Source organism: Callionymus lyra, chromosome 3 (genome assembly GCF_982586985.1).
Source record: "Callionymus lyra chromosome 3, fCalLyr1.hap1.1, whole genome shotgun sequence".
NCBI classification, from domain to species: domain Eukaryota; kingdom Metazoa; phylum Chordata; class Actinopteri; order Syngnathiformes; family Callionymidae; genus Callionymus; species Callionymus lyra.
In genome coordinates this window covers 11,348,255-11,373,600 of record NC_141820.1, presented here as the reverse complement: position 1 = coordinate 11,373,600, position 25,346 = coordinate 11,348,255, and the positions used below count along the sequence as shown (strand labels likewise).

The 25,346-nt window shown below is 34.7% G+C and overlaps 1 protein-coding gene across 2 annotated transcripts in view; it reads right to left on the bottom strand.

The window, feature by feature from the left end:
- csmd3b (CUB and Sushi multiple domains 3b) overlaps nucleotides 1-25,346 on the bottom strand; it is a 463,847-nt gene that overhangs the window by 119,368 nt on the left and 319,133 nt on the right. For both annotated transcript variants that reach the window (XM_087786440.1, XM_087786441.1), the window contains exons 11-14: nucleotides 22,745-22,848; nucleotides 19,724-19,836; nucleotides 3,579-3,761; nucleotides 3,037-3,363 (exon numbers count right to left, since the gene is read on the bottom strand). In XM_087786440.1, the coding sequence (XP_087642566.1) occupies nucleotides 3,037-3,363; nucleotides 3,579-3,761; nucleotides 19,724-19,836; nucleotides 22,745-22,848 (727 nt within the window). The remainder of the gene's footprint in view (nucleotides 1-3,036; nucleotides 3,364-3,578; nucleotides 3,762-19,723; nucleotides 19,837-22,744; nucleotides 22,849-25,346) is intronic.

Here is a 25,346-nt window from a genome sequence, read left to right as displayed (position 1 = left end):
TAATCCCAACCCTTAGTCGACATAAAGGTGAATTTGAATTTTGGGTAAACTAACCCTTTAAGTATACTCCAAAAATGTTTGATTAATAATAAGATAAAATAAAGATTTATCTTGATACTAAATGTCTTTGAAAATGAATTCTGAAATTATCTCTTAATTTGTGACAAGGCACATTTGTTCTGCTTGACGTTTTGGAATAGAAATTGTGTAGAATGACTTGGATTTTGGCTCACATGGACAACCAGTTTGCCAAATGGTTCCTTCAAAGGAAAAGTGCCAGGAGATAGTCGTTAGGTTCGGCTATATCTTAAGAGCTGTGCATTACTTGGAGGCGGGACACATTTAGGAAACAGTAAACATCCATAATGAAAGTGCTCGACTGTCTGTACACACACCTCCAAGGATATTAAACCGAGCATAGAAGAAGAAGTTTACTAAAAGGTAGCCATTTTTCTTAAGAAAACAATAAAAAAAGTTTATTGGATGGATGTATAGGAAGTTGTCCTGGTTCTGGATCCATTTAGTTTATGGATTGGAGCTCCTTTGCATCAACTGTATTTAATTAAAATTATAAATCCTAAAAAAATACAATTTTATCATGCAAGGTTGGAAAAAATATATATAAATCTATTTTTGAAATGATATAGCAACTACAGTGAGGCCTGTGAATAGTATTCATAATAATAAATATACAGTAAAGTTATTTTCACAATCTGTAAAAGCACAACATTATCAATCATACATATCCTTTTACTGTTCTTGTTTGTTTACTCAGCATGACTAGTGATATATTGATGAGACCTCATGAAACAGCTGATAAGGTATCATGATACAGTTTCTTCATGTTAAAATACCACTAGATGGCACTATCAGTTTTGAAAATGATTAAAAAATGAGTAGATCCAAGTAAAAAAAAAGCCAGCTGCCATCACAGCAGGCTTTGTTTATACAACAAGTCCTTTGAAGGTGGAGACTTTCAGGATTGATGACGCGCGGTGACAAACCTTGATGCTTGAACGATCACAGCAAAGAGGGTGTGGTTATTTTAAACAAGATTTTATCTCGATAAAAATAGTGTTCAGTGGGCGCACTAATGTAAATATTGTTGAATGTGTTCGTTACCTTGATATTGTTTGTGTCGTTCTCTAAATCAGTTGTTGTTGACAGGTGAGGGAAGCGCTTGTATCACTCCTGCTACAGTAGATTACATATGTTCACTAACATCGTCTAGAAACTCGTAACACGTATCGAGTGTAGTAAATGTTTATTTTACCTGTTTTTTTGCATCATTATTATCTGTGTTTGGCAACGAGGTCAAACTATTGTCGTAAATACTACAATCTAATGTTTAGTTCTTTGATTTATTACGGAAACTTTGTCACTTGCACTGCCTGCATTAATGTATTAAACTTCTCTAATGACCAGATCACCGAATATCCATAACTAGAAGCAATCTCAGAGTAAAATCCTAACATAGCCTTTGCGCAAAAGAAGTTTAATGTTTACTTGATTTTTTATTTTATTTTTTTCCATAAGAAAATTCCTTAAATGTTAGTAATGAAGCAGCCTCAGAAGCAAAGTTGAATAAAGGTTGTTTTTTGTGTGTTCCTGATGAATAAAGTTGCTTTTTTTATATAATTGAATAATTGAATAAAATATTTTGAATATTGAAAATTGAGTTAAAAAAAATGAATTCAATAATTGTGTAGCATGAAAGTGGATTTTTTATTTAATTGAATAACTTTGTATATTGAAAAGTAGCTTCTTTCATTGTATAAATTAATTAAATAATTCTGTATTTGGAATTGTTGGATTTGTTTTTTATTGAAGCGTTAAATTCAACTATTTGTGAATAAAATATTCTGAATTAGTTTTTAATTTGATGATTGAATTCCATTGTTAGAATGTTGAATATTTGAATATAGCGTATCGTGAGCTGAATATTTCGTATCGTGAGTAGAACATATCGTATCGTGAGCTGAATATATCGTATCGTGAGTAGAACATATCGTATCGTGAGCTGAATATATAGTATCGTGAGTAGAACATATCGTATCGTGAGCTGAATATATCCTATCGTGAGTAGAACATATCGTATCGTGAGCTGAATATATCATATCGTGAGTAGAACATATCGTATCGTGAGCTGAATATATCGTATCGTGAGTAGAACATATCGCATCGTGAGTTGAATATATCATATCGTGAGTAGAACATATCGTATCGTGAGCTGAATATATCGTATCGTGAGTAGAACATATCGTATCGTGAGTTGAATATATCGTATCGTGAGTAGAACATATCGTATCGTGAGCTGAATATATCGTATCGTGAGCTGAATATATCGTATCGTGAGTAGAACATATCGTATCGTGAGCTGAATATATCGTATCGTGAGTAGAACATATCGTATCGTGAGCTGAATATATCGTATCGTGAGTAGAATATATCGTATCGTGAGTAGAACATATCGTATCGTGAGCTGAATATATCGTATCGTGAGTAGAACATATCGCATCGTGAGCTGAATATATCGTATCGCGAGTAGAACATATCGTATCGTGAGCTGAATATATCGTATCGTGAGTAGAACATATCGTATTGTGAGCTGAATATATCGTATCGTGAGTAGAACATATCGTATCGTGAGCTGAATATATGGTATCGTGAGCTGAATATATGGTATCGTGAGCTGAATATATGGTATCGTGAGCTGAATATATCGTATCGTGAGCTGAATATATCGTATCGTGAGCTGAACATATCGTATCGTGAGCTGAATATATCATATTGTGAGTAGAACATATTGTATCGTGAGCTGAATATATCATACTGTGAGTTAAATATATTGTATCATGAGTTGAATATATTTCGTTGTGTGTTGAATATATCGTTTCATGAGCTGAATATTATATGAAATTGGCAGGAAATGAACATACAGTATCTCAGGGGGTCGATGTAATTAGACGGACTTCCTACACGAGGCAAAAGAGCCTCGAACGCTTTTGGCGAACATTACGAAGAGCGACGACGTACTGCTGTAGGTGATGTTGAATCCTCTCCCGGACATGGAATGGTCGGCCTGGAACTCCAGCCTCAGCGTGTGGGTGTTGGACGTCAGATGGGTCGGGCTCTCGGCGCCGGAGAACCTCCCGATCACGTTGGCGTCGTTGGTCTCGCCGTCCTTCACCGTCAGGGCGTCGTATGGCGCCTCCAGGTCGAAGTCGTTGAACGCCAAGTGGATCCTCGACCCCGGCTCCGATTGGATGAGCCAGACGCAGTTCATGTTGTTCCCATAGCCTTCTGGGTAATCCGGCGAGAGGACGGTCCCGGCGGGGGCGGTGAAGTTGGACATGCAGGGGACTGAGGGTGAGATGAGCGGAAAAAAATGGTTTAATAGAAAAGAGATAAAAGCTGAAATCATTTCTATTAAATATTAATTTCCATATCGTCGGTCATCATACGCTCCAGGCTATAATAACCTCGGTGTCGTCACCATGGCGACCGCCCCGGCATGGACGTCACGGGTGTTCAACAGAAGAGCGAACGCACACCTGAGCGCCCTTTGAAAGACTCACATATGCAGATGGGGATGTTGGCCGACCACTGGTTGTTGTCCTGGCAGGAGATGGTTCTCTCGCCGATCAGCTCGAAGCCGAACTGGCACTCGAACCTGAGGATGCCTCCGTTCAGGAAGCTGTCGCCTTCCCTCACGCCGTACAGAGGCGTGCCGGGGTCTCCGCAGCTCTCCTTGTCGATTTCTGTTCGAAAAGGATAAAGAAGCCGAAAAGTTGATGAACGGCATCGAAACATGGAGGTTCCGGGGGGAACGCGGTCGGCCAAAAGGTTTTCGGGAACAAAACGTAAAATTCTCTGAATCAAGTGCCTCTCGACAGATCCAGGCCTTGAGCCAGAGAAGTTCAGCCCGGAGATGAAACAAACGCTTGTTGTATTGTTAAAGATCTGTCGACTGAATTTTTGATTGATTTATTGATTGATTGATTGACTTTATTCATCCCTCTTTGGATCTCCTTACAGGGAAATAGAGTTTCCACTTCACAGGAGACTTCATAAAAGAAAGAACAAAGTGCAAACAAAGAACAAAGTGCAAACAAAGAACATAATATTGTGTGACGCAACTGCAACACACAATTCTTATTACATATATAAAATAAAAACGTTTTGTGTACAAATGACAAATGAACAAATCATTTGACAGTGTATTAAAAAAGGTGTCATTTTCAAAGAGATTCAGCTGCTTTTATTCTGCAGCTTCACTTTGATCAAACGTTGTTTCACAAAAATCTTTATGACTTTTGTTGACCTGAAGCATCCGAATCATTTTCTTTGTTCCAACTAAAAAAAGCTCATCATTCCTTTTTTCTGAATAGCGTAAAATAGCGGATTAAAATATTCATTATAAAATGATCGATGTTGTCTTAATAAATACAGATCATCAATTTGGTGAGTGAGATCATATTAATAAGTTTAATAAGTTAACTACTTTGTGTTAATTTATGATGAATATTGATTAATCTGAGCAACTGATCCGGGCGTACGCCATCTACAGACCTTGTGGGAATCACAAACTTTTTACCGCTCTTTTCAGTTTTGATACGTATGGACTTTGACGTAAAAGTTGTCTCAGCACTTTTTTTGTGCGTAAAACCCTTTAGTTCATGAGGCCCCTAGGAAACGTACCGACATAAACAGCTGCTTAAACAGAGTTTAAAGTGAATTAGTGACTGAATTGTTTGTAAATAAGGCAGAATTGTTGCAACTGCAGGTCGTGTCTGTTGCAAGTGGGCGAGCCAACAAGCCGGGCCAGATTGCGGGTCATGAATCAAATCAACCACGTCTGCATTATTTTTTTATGGACATAAAGTAAAAAATACAACTAGTCAAAACCCTGAGGTTTCCCTTTAACACGATACTTTTTTGTTTTGCTGAAAAGGAGGATTTTTTTTATGATCTTGGATGCAGAAGAGATTTGAAGTCCCAGAGGAAAGTGCATCTTTCACATCTTTCATTCAGACTCATGAAATTGCTGGGATAAAAGAAAAGTCAAGCACAGGCTTGAACTCGCAACCCAAAGACGATCAAATGTGTTTTTACCGGCTGAGCTATAAGGAACTTGTGGGCGGGGCTTCAGCGAACACATGATAAGACAGGATCACCTGATAGTTAGAGTAAGACATCCTTCCTGCTGAAAACTACAGGTTTAACGTGATATTTCATATATATTTTGTTGAGATCACAGGAGTGGAAACAAAGAGCTCTTCCTATCGTCATGTGATTGCCCACGAGTCGCATGATTGGCTGAAAGTTGGATCAGTACTGGTACAAACATTTTATATGCAAGTAAGTAAGTAAATAAGTAATATTTATTTATATAGCGCTTTTCGAGACCAGGGTCACAAAGCGATTAGACAATCAAAACAATACTCAAAAAAGTACATACTTTAAAGATCAAGTTAATACTGAGAACAACACAGGAGTTCGAGAAATTCAAGGAAAAGCCTGAACAAATAGAAACGTCTTAAGGTGTTTCTTAAAGGAGTCAGTAGATCCATCAAGAGCAAAGAGAGAGGAAGATCGTTCCAAAGCTCAGGAGCAACAGCCTGAAAAGATTTCTCTCCTCTGGTCCTGAGTGTGTGTTTACATGGAAACAATAAAAATAAAAACATTTAATTTAAAAGGCTACAAGAAAAGAAAAAGCTGTTATTTAGGAAATGTTTTAGAAATTATTGGAATTACAGTAGAAAATTGTGTAAAGAAAAAACAATTAAAAATTGATTGTGTTTATTTAAAACACAACAACTTTGCAATTCTAATAATGGGAATAAAACATCAAAATAAAATAAAATTTTCAATTAAAAAAAATTACGTTTTCAATAAATTAATTATTGATTCAATAAAATACAAAATGACAAAATCATTGAATTTTTTTTTTTATATACTTTTCAATATACAAAATATTAAATTCAATTATTCATAAAAAAGCAACTTTTCAATATAGAAATGATTGAATTAAATTAAAAAAAAAACTTTTTAATAAAATAATTATTTATTCAGAAAATTAACTTTGTTTTCAACACAAATATTGAATTATTTTTTTAATTCACTTTTCAATTTACAAAATATTTAATTAAAATACAATGAAAAAAAACAATGCACAAATTATTGAACGCAATTAAAATCAATATTTAAAATGTTAAATTCAACCATTTATGGATAAGGATAAGTTATGAAAATTAAAAACACACCTATAAGAGTAGTGCATAGCAAAAATAAAGGTAATATTTCTATCAATGCTTCTCACTGATTCATATAGAAAGTAAGTCGATGCATATCGCTTGAAGCTTTACGAATAATATGATTCATTTTGGTCTCTTTTCTTTTTTTATTTTCTGCCATTTTCCACTGAGTCTGACACATAATCCTAGTTTTCACATTCGCTCAGGCTGCGACTTCGACAGACCCGTGGTTGATTCAATATAAAGCTGCCACGGCGTCACCATAATTCTCTTCCAAACGTCTCACATTATATTCCTGAAAATACATCCTCCATTCCCCCCATTTATCCTGCATCTATACTCTTTTATTTCCAACGTTATTTACCAGAACGGATCATGGAAGCAAGAGGTTTTTCTTTTCTTTTTTTTTTGCTTTGTGTGCTTCTCTTCACACGGACTTGTGTGTGTGTGTGTGTGTTCCTGATGTAGTGCATTAATTTCCATCATGACACCGTCTTTATGAGGCCCGGAGAATCAACCAATCACGACCTGCCTAACCCCACACACTTGAGCACGGACACACACACACACACACACACACACACACACACACACACACACACACACACACACACACACACACACACACACACACACACACACACACACACACACACACACACACACACACACACACACACCCGGGGTAGAAAAGTGGAGAACAAATTGCTTCGGAGAGAAAGCAGGGCATTGCTGTCGGAACATTCCTATACTACCACGAAAAAAAAAAAAAACACACACTCATATATGCACACCGGCTCGGTCGCACACCTCTTGTGTAAGTGCTTGTGAATGTGTGTGTGCACTGCAGTTGTATTACATTTGCAATTGCAAGTTGGGTCCCATTCCATCCTGCTCCATCAACAATATTACATCATGCACACACTGTACACGTGGACACACTCTCGCACAAATTGAAAAGTTACAAATGCATTTTTTTTTTTTCCCCCAATGGTCCATCATACATGTTGGTAACCCGGCGAGATAAGCCGACGTACGAGCAGATTTTCCTCCGGTGAATAAGAGGCAAGTGACGTCTATTAATACACTTGGAAATGGAGGCTCTCGACCTCACCGGCGTCTATGAGAGGTGCTTATACGGCAGCCGTCGGATGAGCATCAACAATGTATCAGCCGTTTGTGTCGACGCCTGACGCTGCAGAGGTTAGTTACGATGAGTCGGACGTGGATTTTTTTTTTTTGAGTAGCAGTGGATGATCGACACCTTCCCTACGTCAACGTCAAACATGTACCTTGTTCCGAGGACATATGTCACCAGTATTAAAAAAAAACGACTTCAAAATTGTGTTGTCTGAGTCAAGGTGACCCGAAAAGTCCCGGAAACAAATGTGTTTGTGCTATCCCTTGCGTCATCTCAGGGTCAAGGTGATCACAAACATGTTTGAGGTATTCCTTGTGGGTCCCTCTGGAACACTGGGTCACCTTGACCCAGACATAACACAATGGTTAAAATGAACTAGTTCAGTTCAACGTTCATCATTTACATTTTTGAACAGAATTTACAGTTCCAAAAAATGAACTAGTTCATATCTCTTTTTTCCATGTTTAACTATATATATATTACACTTTATGATTTATTTATATATTGTGCTTCATTTGTTTTAAGAACCAGAATTTTCTAAATTGACCCTGAAAGAAACTGGCAGCGAGTGAAGGGTTTTAAGGATAGGTTAAATGTAAGTTCTCCTACTAGAGCAACTCAGGGTGTTGTATTAACACTTTATGATTTATACATATATTGTGCTTTATTTTTTGATTATTTTTTAAAGACAAAATATCAATATTTAGTTCAGTTAAAATGAATGGAACCATGAACTCGGATGCATGACGACCATTGCAGAAATAAATGGTTTTATCTAATATTTAACCCTTGGGTTACCTTAGGGTCAAGGTGACCAGGGTGGTTCGATCACAAACAAGTTTGAGGTATCCCTTGTTCGGCCCTCTGGAACACTGGGTTACCTCGACCGAGACATAAAACAAAGGTGAAAATAAGCTAGAACAGTTAACATTTTTGAACCAAATTTAAAGCTCCAAAAAACTATTTCATATCTCTTTTTTCTATATTTAACTATATATATATAAACACTGTGTGATTTATTTATATATTGTGCTTTATTTATTGTACGAACCAGAATCTTTAAATTGACTCTGAAAGAAACTGGCAGCCAGTGAAGAGTTTTAAGGATCGGAGAAATGTGAGTTCTTCTACTAGAGCGGATCAGGATTTAGTGTCTTCTTTTGACACGAAAATAAACTTTTACAATAGTAAACGAGAAGACAGAAACGCATGGATTATAATCTCTACATCTTGTTTTGAGTATCAAGATTTTTCTCAGTTGATAAATGTGTCATCACAGAGATAGTAAAACTGTATTTCGCCGATCAGTAAGTAAGTAAGTAAGTAATATTTATTTATATAGCGCTTTTCGAGACCAGGGTCACAAAGCGCTTAAACCATCAAAACAATACTCAAAAAAGTACATACTTTAAAGATCAAGATAATACTGAGAACAACACAGGAGTTTGAGAAATTCAAGGAAAAGCCTGAACAAATAGAAACGTCTTAAGATGTTTCTTAAAGGAGTCAGTAGATCCATCAAGCGCAAAGAGAGAGGAAGATCGTTCCAAAGCTTAGGAGCAACAGCCTGAAAAGATTTCTCTCCTCTGGTCCTGAGCCGTGTGCGTGGAACCATAAGTAGATTCTGATCCACAGACCTCAGAACCCGAGCTGGGGTGTAAGGCTGGATCAGATCAGTGATGTAAGGAGGAGCCTGACCATGAATAGCTCTGAAAGTAAGAACCAGAATTTTAAAGTTGATCCTGAAAGAAACTGGAAGCCAGTGAAGAGTTTTAAGGACCGGAGAAATGTGAGTTCTTCTACTAGAGCGGCTCAGAATTCTCGCTGCAGAGTTCTGAATCAACTGCAGACGAGACAGATCCTTCTTGTTAAGACATGAAAACAAATTTCATTATAATCTCTACATCTTGTTTTGAGTATAGAGATTTTTCTCAGTTGATAAATGTGTCATCAAAAAGATAGTAAAACTGTAGTTTTCGCCGATCAGCATCAGTTTGCGTCACTTTGAAACCTAAAAGTTAAGATAATGCAACAAGCAATGAAAGCAATCTGAAGAAAAACAGGAACATTTACGGACTGCAGAAAAGTCACAACACAACACAAGGAGGCATTCAGCTGTTGCAATTCCAATACATTAGTTGCAATGGTTGATAAAATTGTGATTTATTTGTAATAGTTTTGCCTAATATTCAACAGTAATTACTGGTTAAAGGCGTTTAAAAGCCCACAGACTGATCTAGACTGACGATAAAGACTCGATAACAATGATGACTACTGCATACATGCCTGGAATGTATTTCCATTCACATCCTTCATACAAGTATTTCCCAACAGATTTTCTCAGCGAACGAACTAATGGTTTCAAACCTGTCTAATTAGCTAGCGACTGTCTGAGCGTCTAAAGATAGTCGCTGGAATTGACTCGTCCAAACGCTGTAGATACCAAGCGAATGGAAATGATCTCATTCATTACGCAGACAACACCGACTCTTTTTTTTCTGCCTCGCCCCGGTGTCGCGAAAAAAAGAAAAAAAAAAAAACAGGTCGCGAAGGTGCATTTTGTCGATTGATTTTATAGATGCGACGAGATGTGCATAAAAAATGACATTGATTTTCTGTTCTCATTTAAAAAACGCACCGCGCAGTAAACTGCTCAATCTGGAGCCGAGAGGTTTTAAATATCCGTTTTCGAAACGGTTGCGCTCGCGACAGGAAAACGTATAAAAACGCGTCCTTCTCATCAAACTGTCAGCGGCGTTAAAATTCACGTGATATTTACCAGACGATAACGAGAGAGTGGATTTTCAGGAGGTTATCGTACGGTAACGTTTGGCATTTTAAGCACCCGGTCATTTTCCCTTCATCAAGGTTAAAACCACACGCCCGAGATTTGTGGTCATCGGTAATGAGGGGAAAAGGCCCGTGATCCCGTCATAGCTCATGTTTACGTTTGGTATGTTATCTTTTACGAGACGGTCGACCCCGACTTGTAAAGCCGTGAATCCACGTGAACATAATGTACGGAAGGTAGTTACGGAGATAAAAGATAATGAATTCAGTGTTTTATTGGTTGTGATGTAGATTGAGTTGTCGTTTAAGTAAAGGTTAGTCAGAGGTAAATGTTTTTAAACCATCAAATAAGGTAAATATCATCACTATATATTAGAAAATACTAATAATCCAGGTTAGTATATTTATATAAACAGTCATTACACTTCCACTACAGTAGGTGGCAGTAGTGCTGTTCTTGTCCCCTTTTATTTATAGAAATAAAAAATTCCTTAATAAGTTTAAGTGTTAGTTTACTTAAAATATTTGCTGTTACAGAAGGAAAATATTCATGTTTATTCTAAAGTTGATCTATATCACCTAAATTATCATCTTTATAGCTTTTTTTGATATCAACCATTAATTAATTAATTTTATTAAAAACAAAAAAAAAAGATGTTAATGTTTGAGGTGCAATACAAACTAAAAAAAATGACCCAAAAAAAAAAATCCTAAAACGCAAATCCTTTTGTTAAGAAACTAGTGTATGTGGGAACAAATATATATATATGTATATATACATAGATATTTTTACTGTTACTGTATCGATACGCAACAACACTCATTGTTTATATTTTAACCCCTCCTAAAAAACACTTGTATGATTTTATTTTTGTTCTTTTATGGTTCGTATTTAAACAAAGTGACTGTGTCAAATAATTTATTTGAATTTTTTAAAATGTAAAATTAACATGAAAATATTCAGCATTTGTTCATTTTGGTGTTGCAATTAAACTTCTGGCCGCTAGATGGCAGCGGTTATTAACTCCTCCAAAGCTAAAGAAACAAATAAATTGTGCGAGACCCCTCCATTTACTAAGGACGAGAAGATACACTTGACTCCAGCAGCTTTTCCTGGTCTAGAAAAGCGCTATACAAATAAGAATTACTTACTTACTTACTTACTTTTAAAGTTGATGTTTGGACCAATTTTGGCATCCAGTTCGAGAGCGATACCATCACAAGATCCTTGTTAAAATAATTGTACGGTTGTATCGAAAATACAGTGTGTCGAATCGTAACATATAATAGATGAAATCACTATTAGTTTAGCTTGAACCTCATGATGGCCACATAAGAACAGTCCAGAGTTAAGGTGGTTGAAATGGACTCACAGAAGATACTATTGATGGCTGATATCGTAGGAATAAATAAAGATACAGGTCAGATATTTAACAAACATAATCTGTTAAAAAAGTCTCGTCAAACGAATGAAAATTAAATAAATAAGCAAACAAATGCATTTTACATCTAGAAAAACGAAAGAAAATTAGAAAAAATAGATGAACACCTGCCTTTTATTTGAATAAAAGAACAAAGTTAAACTAGTATTTCCCAAAACAGCCTGCTTAACATCCAGAGTGATGATCACTGCACCATCTGGAGCCTCTAAATGACTTCACCACCAAACAAGGCCAAAGTGGCACATCCAGTGTTGACAATAATTACAGGCGTGAAATGTTCATTTAGAGTTTATTTGTCTTTTTCTCTTTTTTTTCCTGTACGATTATTTGAGGAAGGATGACCCGGAGTTTAGCTTGAAATTATAAAATGTTCATTACAACTATAAAATGTTAAAAAAGTTACTACAACAATGTGACAACAAAATACGTTATTACGTCTGGATTGTATCAATATAGTTAGATTTATATTATCAGTAAAAAGTGATTTCAAATTAGCTCAAGGGTCAACTAAACAATTAAAATTTCATGCTACAGTAGCTGCGAAACAGTGGTAGTCTTTCGTTGTCTATAGGATCTAAACCAGGGGTGGGATATTCAATGAGGGGCCACATTATATACTGAGACTGTTGTGAGGGGCCGTCGGGCCAAACAAGGAGAAACAAGGAGAAATAACCTACAAATAAATGTACTAGTCGTAAATATTTATAAACCAGGTGTAATCTAGATGCTTGTGTCTGATGAAGCTTCATGAAGCATCGCCCCATTTTTTTTTTTTTTTGGAGCTCGGTAGGTGGCGCCATCAGTTTGAAAATAGTGTGAGGTTTTAGGTGTACCAGTTGTTCAAAGCAATAGTTTATAGAGCAGAGAGTGACATCTAGTGGACACCGAAGAGGGGAACGAAGCTTCATGAAGCGTCACCATGAAGCTGTGACTGTGGTGAGGGGCCGTCGAGCCAAAAGTGGGGAGCGAAGCGCCCAAAATTAGACCGAAAAACAAGTACAAATAAAGAATTAAAATAAGGTAAAATAGCTAACTGTGCCAATAATAAATGTACATATATGTGTATAGTATTTGTTTTTCTAAATATAATTCAAATATTCACTTAGGTAAGGGGCAAAGACAAAGATAAAAAGTGATCTAATGAAGTTGTATTGATAGTAAATACAATAAGTACATTTAAAAATTCTATTCATGTTCTACGAGGATAAAGTTATACTCGTGGGGCCACACAACTGTAGTCAAAGGGGCTTTGCCCAGGATTAATCAAGAAGGTTGTGTCAGGCTGATGAAGCTTCATGAAGCATCGCCCTATTTTCTTTGGAGCTCGGTAGGTGGTGCCCTCGGTTTGAAAATAATGTGAGGTTTAAATAGAATGGCTTCTCAAAGCTTTAGATTATGGAGTAGAGATTGACATCTAGTGGACACTGGAGATAGGAATGATGCTTCATGAAGCTTCACCACAAAGTTTAAGCCTTCGAGCCAAAAGAAGGGAGCGAAGCGCCAAAATATGACAAGAGAACATAATATAAACCTAACAGTGTATAAACATTCAAGTAAATAAAAGAAAGAGCATAACATTCCTTTTATTTTCTAACTGTGATACAAATATTCACTTAAAATATTTTGAGTGGTAATAAATAGATCAAAAAAGAAAAAAAAAGTACTTTACAGATAACTTAAGGAAGTTTTATTTAGGGTTAATACAATAGTTAATACAAATTTAAATTCTTAGCTACACCGTCAGAAACATGTTCTCAAGAATCAGTTCTGATCGGACCCCATTAGGGTTAAAGTAGTCAGAGGGCCACATATTGCCATCTGATCTAGATGGTAGTGATGAAGCTTCATGAAGCATCACCCTCAGTAGGTGGCGCCCCCCAGTTTAAAACTAATGTTAGGTTTCAATAGAATAGCTATACAAAAAGCAATTTACTATAAAGCAGAGAGTGACATCTAGTGGACTCTAAAGATAAGAATGAAGCATCACGAAGCTTCATTAGCCGGATGGGCTTCTCAAGGGTGATTCAAATACAAACCTAAGGGGTAAATGTATTCAAAATTATTATTTTACGCAAGATTTTATTAAATGTTTATTTTTTCACGGTAGTATTCTTTATTCTGTAACTTTTTTATTGAAGCTAAACGCTGTGTTTCAAAATTTTTTCCTTTCTTTTTTTGCATAATAATAAAAAAGTGCAAGAATGGACCTCAAGGTGGATGACTCACACTTGAACACGGAACTGAATTGATATGATCCACACATACAAAACCATTTTTTCCGTCTCACCTTTTTCTAGACTTGATTTACTGACTTTAAAAATGGGATTCATTTCTAGTTTTACTGTGAATAAAGATGTTATGAATTCACATTTCATGGGGTTTCAGATGCTCTGAATGAAAAGCTGTTTACCGCTGTGTGGATAAGAGAGTTGCCGCTGCTCACTGCCTCGACTACAAGCCCTGCAACAGGATTGCCTGTTAGCCCCGCGAGACCCAAAACCAATCTTGAGGGTGCGAGTCAGAAATTACCCCAAACACTGGCTGTCGGCGTCATTACCCAAACCGCGGGATGAAATTTTAATAAATATCAATGGGAGAGGTCGTTTTTATTGAGCCTAACGACGCGTGTAAACTTCCGCGTCCCGTAAATAATATGATCAGTGCCAGATAAAATCGACTCGGGATTTTCTAACATGGTTGAGAGTGTCATTAAAACAGCTATAAATTCTGTCTCCACTGAAGTAGTTTATATTCAGAGCTGCTCTTTAGTGGCGTTTTTTTGCTACATGCTCATGATGACTGAGGATCACCAGAGAGAAGAAAAGATAATTATTTCAACACTTTCGATGCAGTCGTCTCAGCTCTAAACATCTGACATCGACGACACAATTTATGATATTATAATTAATATCATTATTTTAAAGTCTACCATAAAGATACTTGATGAAGCAGGAGCCACAGTTTTAGCATAAATCTATGGCTTAAATGTCATGACCTAAAAAGTAAGTAAGTGAATGTGGAATTATTATTTGTAAGGTCCCCTTTCACAGTCCAGGGTCACAAGTCGCTTAAAAAACAAAACGATATACAGTTAAAATACATGCTTTAAACGGCCAAGAAAGAACATAGAGGTGGAGTGAAGGTGGTAGGGTGAGTCTGACCATGAATAGATCTGAAAGTAAGAACCAGAATTTTAAAATTTGATTCTGAAAGAAACTGGCAGCCAGTGAAGAGTTTTAAGGATCGGGGAAATGTGAGTTCTTCTACTAGAGCAGCTCAGAATTCTTGCTGCAGAGTTTTTTATTAACTTCAGCCGGAACAGCTCCTTCTTGTTTCGACACGAAAATAAACTTTGATACAATCGTGCAATCATCGCTTTGATCTCACAGAATTTTAATCCACTTCCTTTCGCTCTGTGGGGAGGTAACGACTGCCACCATCTACTGGCCGGAAGTTTAATTGCAACAACAAAATGAACATATGCTGAATATTGTCATGTTAATTATAAATTAAATTCACGATAATTTTAATTGACAAACATACTTTATTTAAATACAAACCATTAAAGCACTATGATAATTAAAAATATATTTACCTTTATATAGGGTTACGTTTTTACCAAAGTTATTCTTTAATTAATTCTTTATTTCACGTTAATAATCAAGGTTTTGTTGAGAGTGAAGATTTTATTATCATACTATTAAGGGTAGAAGATGGATGGATGGAATGGAATGGATGGATGGATGGATGGATGGATGGATGGATGGATGGATGGATGGATGGATGGATGGATGGATGGATGGATGGATGGATGGATGGATGGATGGATGGATGGATGGGTCGATTGATGATAGATGGATGGATTGATAAATAGATCGATGGACGGATAAATAGATGGGTGGGTGGATGGATGGATGGATGGATAAATAGATGATAGATGGATACATAGGTGGATAAATAGATGGGATGGATGGATGGATAAATAGATGATAGATGGATACATAGATGGATAAATAGATGGGATGGATGGATGGATGGATGGATGGATGGATGGATGGATGGATGGATGGATGGATGGATGGATGGATGGATGGATGGATGGATGGATGGATGGATGGATGGATGGATGGATGGATGGATGGATGGATGGATGGATGGATGGTTGGATAAATAGATGATAAATGGATAAATAGATCGGATGGATGGATGGATGGATGGATGGATGGATGGATAGGTAGAAACGTTTTAGTTTCATGCAAGATAGTTTTTAAGTTAAACAAATCTCCCAAACATGGAAAACACAGACTTGATTGACATTCCATGGGTAACTAAATGGGTGCTTCAGGAATGTTCGTCAGGTAAACACAGCCGTTATAATTCCGATCACAGATCCGCGACCGTCGCCTTCAAACTCCAGCCGAGACGAGGCAGCATTACTCTCCTCGCTCGGACTCCGGCGTCTGTGTGCGGCGGCGCATTATTTGTATGCCTCGCGACAGACAAGCCGAGTCAAAGAGTCGCCAGGTTGGCGACCTTGGATTTAATAATAGACGAATGGGTGGTGACAAGAAGACAGATCGAGTGAGGCGGCGCCAAGCAGAGCGGAGCAGGAGTGCGAGGAAAATCATTTAGCAAAAGAGAAAACAAAGACAATACATATACATTTTTGTTGGTTTAAATGAGAAGATGGTGGAGAGTAAAAAAAAAAGGATTTAAAGAAAGCCGTGATGGAGACGAGCGAGTTGTCGGTTCAATGATGGAGGAGCTCTGCCGGCGAAAACCACACAAAAGTCATCGTGCAGAACTCCAGCAGCGGTTCCGGAACATTCCCGTCTCTTTTTTTTCTACCTCCTGACCAACGTCTGTGCAACACTGCTCGTCGAACTCCTGTGTTGTTCCAAGTATTATCTTGATCTTTAAAGTATGTATTTTTTTGAGTATTGTTTTGATTGTTTAAGCGCTTTGTGACCCTGGTCTCGAAAAGCGCTATATAAATAAATATTACTTACTTACTTACTAAAACCTGCCCAACGCTTCAATTCTGACTGCAAAATTGTTGTTTTTTTACTTCTTCTTTTTAACTAACATCCATATTCTGGGTGAAAACAAAATAAATCATCCATATATAAAACAAGGAAAAATGTAATTAAATTGAATTTTTCTTTTTTTTAAAACGATGCAAATAAATGAATAGATGTTTAATACTAATACATATTAAATTATAAAAATCCAACAATTCAAATGAATAAATAAATATTAAATAATAAAAAAAAGAAAATAAATAGATGTTAAATTACAGACATTAAATAATAATGGTAAATAAATATAAAACAATGCAAATGGGTTAATAAATGTTAATTTAAAAAAATGCAAATTAATAAATAAATGTTAAATAATACATTTTAAAACAACGCAAATAAATAAATGTTAAATAAATAATAAAACAATGTAAATAAATATAATTTAAATGCTGTATTATAAATTATTATTATGATCGTTAAATTATTAATGTTAAATAATTAAAACAAATAAAACAGTGCAAATAAATAAAATATAAATATTATATTAAATTAACATTTAAAATAATAATAAATAAAATAATTGTTAAAAATAAAACAATGCAAATAAATAAACACATGTTAAATAATAAACAATGAGTATTAAATAATACATTTTAAATGTTAAATAATCAATAATGTTGGAGTGATTAAGTAGTAAAGACTTGGTGTGATGGGTTTATTATTACTGCTGCATTTATTTGATCTATTTTGTTAATTTCTTTCTATCTACAAGTGACATTTATGTTGTAACGTAGCTTGTTTTGTTTATATATATGTAAAAATGAAAATATAAATGGGTTGATGAAAGACAAAAACATGCACTTTTTAATGTGATTGAAAACTTTATGAACGTGTTGAAACAAGATGTGTTAATAATTACCTTCTTTTTTAACACAATATTTTTTAATGAACATCATTTGATGCCTTTTTTATCATTTGAAAAACATGTTGATATTTGACGTGAATAACTTTAGGGGACAGCAGGTGGCAGTAGACAAAACTAAAACATATTATTAAATAAAATCCTTCAACAATAAATTATAACAAAATCACATTTGTTTAATTTTAATTATATGTACGCTGTGAAATTAAAGAGGCAGTACGCAGTTAATGTTGATGATCAAAACACATTTGAAGAAGTTATATTTGATCACATTTTCCACCTCCATCTTCTTTATTACATCTAAATTAACAAACACAATGAAGTTCAATCATGTGATTTATTCTGCGGGTGTATTCTTCGAGGAGATAATGTTTGAAGTCCCAGAGAAACCCTGGAGGCGACGCGGCGCAAATATTAATCAAAACTCGTGGCACACGCTCAGATTGGCGCCGTGACCTTAATAAACAACAATGAATCTACACATGATGACGCACAAATGAGGCGCACACAGTCCATTCCTGCAGCGAGGCGGATCTCAATGTGTTTTCACAGAGTAATGTCATTAAACTCACAATATATTTATCAAGCGGCGGCTTAAACATTCGCTCGTAATCTCTCGGAGTAGAATTATTGAGATGGAGATAAAGACAAGGTCGTCTGAACGCACGTATCTGTAATTATTACTGATGATAAATGCAAATAAAGATCGGTATCCCAGTCCACAAGGGCGCACAACTTTAACTGTGGGGGTCAGATGTAGTGTTGGATTGTGTCAAAGTTAAGAGTGAAGTTTCTTATTTTTGGTTTCACTTAAACTCATGTTATTTTTGATAGTTTCTCTGGTGTTTTGTCGCTGATTGAATGAATGAATGAATACATTTGTATCTACTTTTTGGATTTGGAAATTAAATAGATAAAAATAAAGCAAAAAAGTAACACTATTAATTCATAATTGAATTTATTTATTTTATTTATTTTATTTATTTTATTTATTTTATTTATTTTATTTATTTTATTTATTTCATTATCTTATTTATTTTATTTTTATTTTATATTTTATTTTAGGTGTGAAATAGGTAACTGTTTGTACATGGAAAATAAATATAAAATAAATAAATAAACATAAAGAAAAAAACACAAAATAATCACTTGAATGAATTACTTCATTTTATTTTGATCAATTATAAAATCTTAAACTATGTGTTCACGTAAAATAAATAAACACAATTCAAACTAAGCAAACATACATAATGAATTAATTATTGAATGAACTTTATTTAGAAAAACAATTTGTACAAAGAAAAGAAAGAAAGAATACAAAAACATAAAAATAAACTTATAGAAAAAAAACTATAAATGAATGAATGAAGTTATTTAGTATGTATTGTATAAAATATTGAACTTTTTGTATATGGGAAAAAAAAATAATTAAAATTAAGCAAAAAAACATAAAATAAATGAATGAATGAGTGAATTTTATTTTGATAAAGTATAAAATATGTAAATATTTGTACATGGAAAATAAATATAAAATAAATAAATAAACAAAAATAAAAAATAAAAAAATAAAATGAAAGAATTGTTCATTTTATTTTGATCAGAGTATAAATTATGTTACTATTTGTATATGGAAAATGAAAAAATAAAAATAAACAATAGAATAAATTAACAAATGAGTGAAATTTAATTTAAACAAATGTAAATAAATGTAACTATTTGTATGTGTAAAATGAATAACAAAAATGCAAAAATCCCCCAAAACAAACAGACATAATTTGAAAAAGAAGTAGGAATCTGTTACATCTGTAATTCCTTATATAATGGGTCATTACTGGAGAGTGGCTTCTAAGAACATTTTTTTTCTTTTAATCGACATATGAAGCAGGTTTAATGAGTCATTAATGTATATTTCTATTAATAAAAACCTTAAAGGTTAATCAGATCATGTCAGCGTTAGTGAAAGAGATTATTTCATTATACAATGTCATTGTTTTAATGAGCAAACTAGACTCTTATTTCTAGATGCTTATTATTAACTCATTGTGGCTCCTGGTATTCCATACAACTGAACATACACACATACAATGACATCTTGAAATGATGTTATTAATAGACAAACAATAATAACGATAATAACAATAATGTTTTACCTTTATAGTTGATCTTGAATCCTATGGAGCCGACGCTCTCGTCTGACTGCAGGTGGAGCCACATCTGGTGGGTCATGCTGACGATCAGGTCCGGAACAAAGCTGCCTGATAAACTGGAACATGCAAGAGAAATGAACATGTACTTATAATCTTGAAAACAATACATCTCCACGTTTGTATTTTACAAATTTACAATTTAAAAGTACAAATTTCCGTTATGTCCATTCTATTAGTGGAGGTACTAGTATTAGCAGTAGCAGTATTAGTAGCAGTAGCAGTAGCAGTAGCAGTAGTAGTAGCAGTAGCAGTAGCAGTAGCAGTAGCAGTAGCAGTAGAAGTAGAAGTAGTAGTAGTAGTACTAGCAGTAGTTTTAGTAGCAGTTGTAGTAGTCTTAGTAGCAGTAGCAGTAATAGCAGTATAAGTAGTAGTAGTAGTCTAAGTAGCAGTTGTAGTAGTAGCAGTAGTAGTAGTAGTAGTAGTAGCAGTATTAGTCATAGTAGCAGTAGTAGTAGTAGTAGTAGTAGTAGTAGAAGCAGTAGTATTAATAGTAGTAGATGTAGGAGTTGTAGTAGTAGTAGTAGCAGTAGTAGTAGTAGCAGTATTAGTAGTAGTAGCACTTTTAGAAGTAGTAGCAGTAGTAGCAGTTATAGTAGTAGCAGTAGTAGTAATAGCAGTATAAGTAGTAGTAGTAGCAGTAGTAGCAGTTATAGTAGTAGTCGTAGTAGCAGTAGTAGTAATAGCAGAATAAGTAGTAGTAGTAGTAGATGTAGCAGTTGTAGTAGTAGCAGTAGTAGTAGTAGTAGTAGTAGCAGTATTAGTAGTAGTTGCAGTACTAGTAGTAGTAGTAGTAGCAGTAGCAGTAATTGTAGTAGATGTAGCAGTTGTAGTAGTAGTATTATCAGAAGTAGTAGTAGCAGTAGCAGTAGCAGTTACTAAACTACTGAACTTACTGTTCATTACATAATCTTACCAATAAATCAACATTTTACTGTCAAGCTGAGTATTTATTTATCAATTATTTTTGGTAAAGTAAAGTCAAATCTAAGATACTTTAAACGGTGGAAAAACAGCTCATGATCTAAAGTTTTCTGCTTGAAAAAAATATAGGAATAAAATCTCATTATATCCTAAAAATCCAGAAGGTAAAAGATTGAAACACAGCAGCAATTAAAGCTAAACCGTTGCCGAAAAAAAAAGTGCAAAGAAGGAAACAGACCCACAGAGAGAGAAAACAATCCACGGGATTTTGGCAAAGAGGAGCTATTATGGGATGCAAAGGCAACAAGAACCATTTGTATTTTCCACTTTTAATTAGTTCCCGACATGAATGGCAACAGTGAGAGAAGTGCAGAGACTGATTACAAGCAATTATCACACATAGTTGATGACGACTGTTCTGTTCTCAGAGTTAAACACACTTGCAAGGGAGACGAGGAAGAAAAACTGTCGGGATTTAAACAATTTTGAGTTCAGGGTAATATCGTAATATATACTAAATGAGATAGATGAGGTAAAATGAGATAAAAAAGAAACAAGGATATTTTTTTAATTCATTTAGCATTCTTCTCTGTCCAAATTCTGCTATTTAACTGTTGTATTTATAGTTAAATATAATATTTATCTTTATTATAACATTTTTTTCTATTCGTAATTATACTTTTTGTGATACTTCAAAACAAAGATACAATTATATTAAATATAAATTAAAATAATGTTCCATCATTTGTGGAGGATACATGAGTTTTGAGTCTTGTTTTATGAACTTAATCATCGAGTTACAAACAAACTGAAAATGATGATTATGAGCTAATAAATATTAGATATCATTTTTGTGTAACTGATATGATTTAGTAAAGGGTATTTTAATAGTGGTGATATTTATGATAAAACATAGTAATGATGATGATGATGATGATGGTGACAAGTATAATTATTATGATTTTAATAATTGTAATAATAATGACAATAATAAAAAAAATCAGAACACATTGTTATTAGAAAAGTAATAAATAAAGGTTCAGTACTGCTAATAGAAGTAATAGTAGTAGCAGTAGGTAGTAGGTAGAAGTAATATAAGTAGCAGTATCAGTAGCAGCAGATGTAGTAGAAGTAGTACTAGGATAAATACTGCTTTTAGTATAAGTCTTGGTACTAGTAGCAGTTAATGTAATATAAGTAGTAGTAGTATTAGTAGTAATAGTAAAAATAGTAGCAGTAATAACAGTAGATGTTGTAGTAGTAACAGAAGTAGGAGTATTACTACTAGTAGTAGTAGCAGTTGTAGTAGTAGTAGTAGTAGTAGTAGTAGTGGTAGGTGGTAGAAGAAATGTTGGTAGTAGTAGAAGTAAAGTTAGAAAAAGTAGTTTGAGTAGTATTAGTACTAGTAGTTGTTGTAGTATTAGTAATCTTTGTTATTCATTTATTGAGTGATTATACTTTGCAATTATCTGCTAAATAAAAAAGATAGTAGGTAACATGAGGGGAATAATGGTAACTTATATCAAGTGAAGTATTTCTGCAATAAAACAAGTCCTTTCATATTAGTTTCCTTGTATTTTTTCTTTTTAAATTTGCATTGGAAATGGATTTTCAATGAATGGCATTTATCAGAAAACAGTACTAAGCTGATGTAAATCCACCACATCAACTCGTCCAAGTCTCCTAGAGATCACATTACTCTTTTCAAAACATGATCACTCAACATTAAAGAGCCTCATGTCCGTCGCCGGATAGAACAAAGATACCCTCGACGTCCCACATCGTTGTGATGCTGAACCTACAGGTACACAAAGGAAGCGATGACTCACTCCTTCTTAGCAATTTCCTGAAACCTAGTCATGGCGAGCCAAGAAACACTCACGGGACGAGTCATCTTATCAAGTCTAGTAGATTTAAGAGCATCTATAGTCAAAGAAAACACATTTTGCTAAAGGGTTAAATGCACTTTAGGGATGAGAGGATACATTTTCACTCACATTGATTAATCCCGGGGGCTGCAGCGTTCATTTAAATCATACTTACACTTGCAAGATAGCTGTGGGGTCCCCGACCTCCCCTCCGTCTCCGATGGTCAGGGTGTCGTAGGCTATCTCCAGATCGAACTCTTCGAAGTTGATCTGGATCACCTGGAGTCACACAGAGCAGGAGAAACGCAAATACATGAGTTCATCGTGTTTTATGACCCGAATCATCGAGTTACAAACAAACTGAAAATGTTTAGGTTACAATAATACACTCATAATAGTGATAATAATGATACCACTATTTTTCACAATAGCAATAACAATTCTAATACTAATAATAATAGTGATTTAAGTAGTAATAGTGATGATAATAATAATGAGGAAAAATAATCTTAGTACACATTGTCATTAAAAAAGTAATTGATTAATTCAGTTCAGTACTACTAGTAGTACTAGTAGATGTAGTAGTTGTCGTAGGAGTAGTAGTAGCAACAGTAGAAGTGTTATCAGTAGCAGTCGTAATAGTAGTAGTGCTAGTCGTAGTAGCAATAGAAGCAGTAGTAAGAGTAGTAGTAGCAGTTGTAGCAGTAGTAGTAAACTAGTAGGAGTAGAAGTTGTAGTAGTAATAGAATAAGTAGTAGTTGTAGTAGCAGGGGTAGAAGTAATAGTAGTAGGTAGTAGTAATATAAGTAGCAGTAATATAAATAGCAGTACTAGTTGTAGTAGTAGTAGTAGTAGCAGTAGTAGTTGTAGTAGCATCAGTAGAAGTAATGGTAGTATGTATTGCTAATAGCAGTAGTATAAATAGATGTAGTTGTTCTAGTAGTAGTAGCAGTAGCAGTAATAGCAGCAGTATTAATAATAGAAGTAGTAGTAAGAGTAGAAGTAGCAGTAGAAGTAAAAGTAGTAGTAGCAGTACAAGTCGTAGTTGTTGTTGGTGTAGCAGAAGCATTAGCAGTAGTAGAAGTAGTTGTAGTAATAGAATAAGTAGTAGTAGCAGTAGTCCTTGAAGCAATAGTAGTAGTGCTAGCAGCAGTAGTATTAATATTAGTAGGTGGTAGATGTAGTAGTAGTCGTAGAAGTAGACACAAAATGAAATCCACTAATTGAAGTACGTATGTTGAATTATAGACCTCACGTTTTAACAGCGGAAACAGTACATAAGTAAGAAGTAAACAGGAAAAATAAAAAAGCAAGTTTTAACGTACGTCATATTTCAGAGTCTGGTTGTGGTGCAACTGTGAGGGGTAGAAGTACCGGCTCATTTTCTTACCACCTTGGGACTAATTTTCTGGATTGAACAGCTGCCCAAATGACTTCAAAAAGCCTTTAGTAGACTGAACAGGCTGGTACACAAACATGGCACAAGTACACACATCTGTGTGTTTTTAAAAAATGGAGCAAGAAAACATGCGTTTTGTATAATTATTTTCCTTGAGGGGACACACAAACACTAAAGGGAATAAATGTTTATATTTGCTAGTTATCGCACTATTTTCAAAGAAATGTATTGCCATGCTTAGCATTAGGATTTTAATTGGGTTTTTGGCCGGAGTAATACTTTCATGAATCAAATACTTTTACCTAGTGACGTGTTCTCAAATGACGCAAACTTCCTTAGGTAGGAGTGCGTTAAAGAACCTTATTATGTGTATACTAGTGATGGGAACGAGGCTCATTAAGCTAAACAAATACAATCAGATGAAAAGAAACAAGCATCAAAATTTGTATTGAAATTTTTCCATCTTTTTAATTTTGTTTGATTAAGTGTTTTTCTCTTTCCAAACTCTGCCTCCATGCTTTTTTACTGTTAAATATAGTTTTAATTCACTTTTATATACTTTCTATTCCTAATTATCCATTTTGTGTTTGCTAGAGTAGTAGTACTAGTATAATCAATAGTAGTAGTAGCAGTAGTCATACCAGTAGTAATATAATTATTAGTAATAGTAGTAGTTGTAGCAGCTGCAGTAGTAGTAGTAGTAGTAGTAGTAGTAGTAGTAGTAGTAGTAATAGCAATAGTAGCAGCAGTAATAGTTGTAGTAGTAGTAATAGTAGTAGTAGTAGAAGTAGTATAAGTATTAGTACTTAGCAGCAGTAGTAGTAGTAGTAGCAGCAGTAGTAAAATAAGTAGTTGTAGTAGTAGTAGAAGAAGTATAAGTATTAGAAGTTGTAGTAGTAATAGTAATAGTAGTAGTAGTAGTAGTATAAATAGTACACTTACTTACTTACTTACATATTATTACTAGTATAATTAGTAGTAGTAGTAGAAATAGTAGCAATAGTAGTAGCAGTAGTAGCAGCAGTAGTCGTTATTAAATTATCTTCGAAGAACACATGGAAATAAAGAAGGTTATATTGCCATGCTTAGCATTATGATTTTAATTGGGTTTTTTGACCAGAGTAGTACATGATTGGAAAACCTTTACCTGGTGACGTGTTTTAAACGTGTTATTGAACTTGCTACGACTCGTGTGCCTACAAGTGATGTGTTGATGAAGCTTCACGAAGCAGTATCCTTATATCCAGAGGTCACTAGATGGCACTCTCTGCTCTACAATCTATTGCATTGAAGAGTTACACTATTGAAGTAGTAGAAATATTATTAGTAGTAGTACAAGTTGGACATACTGTACATTTCTGCCTGTAATTCCAAAAAG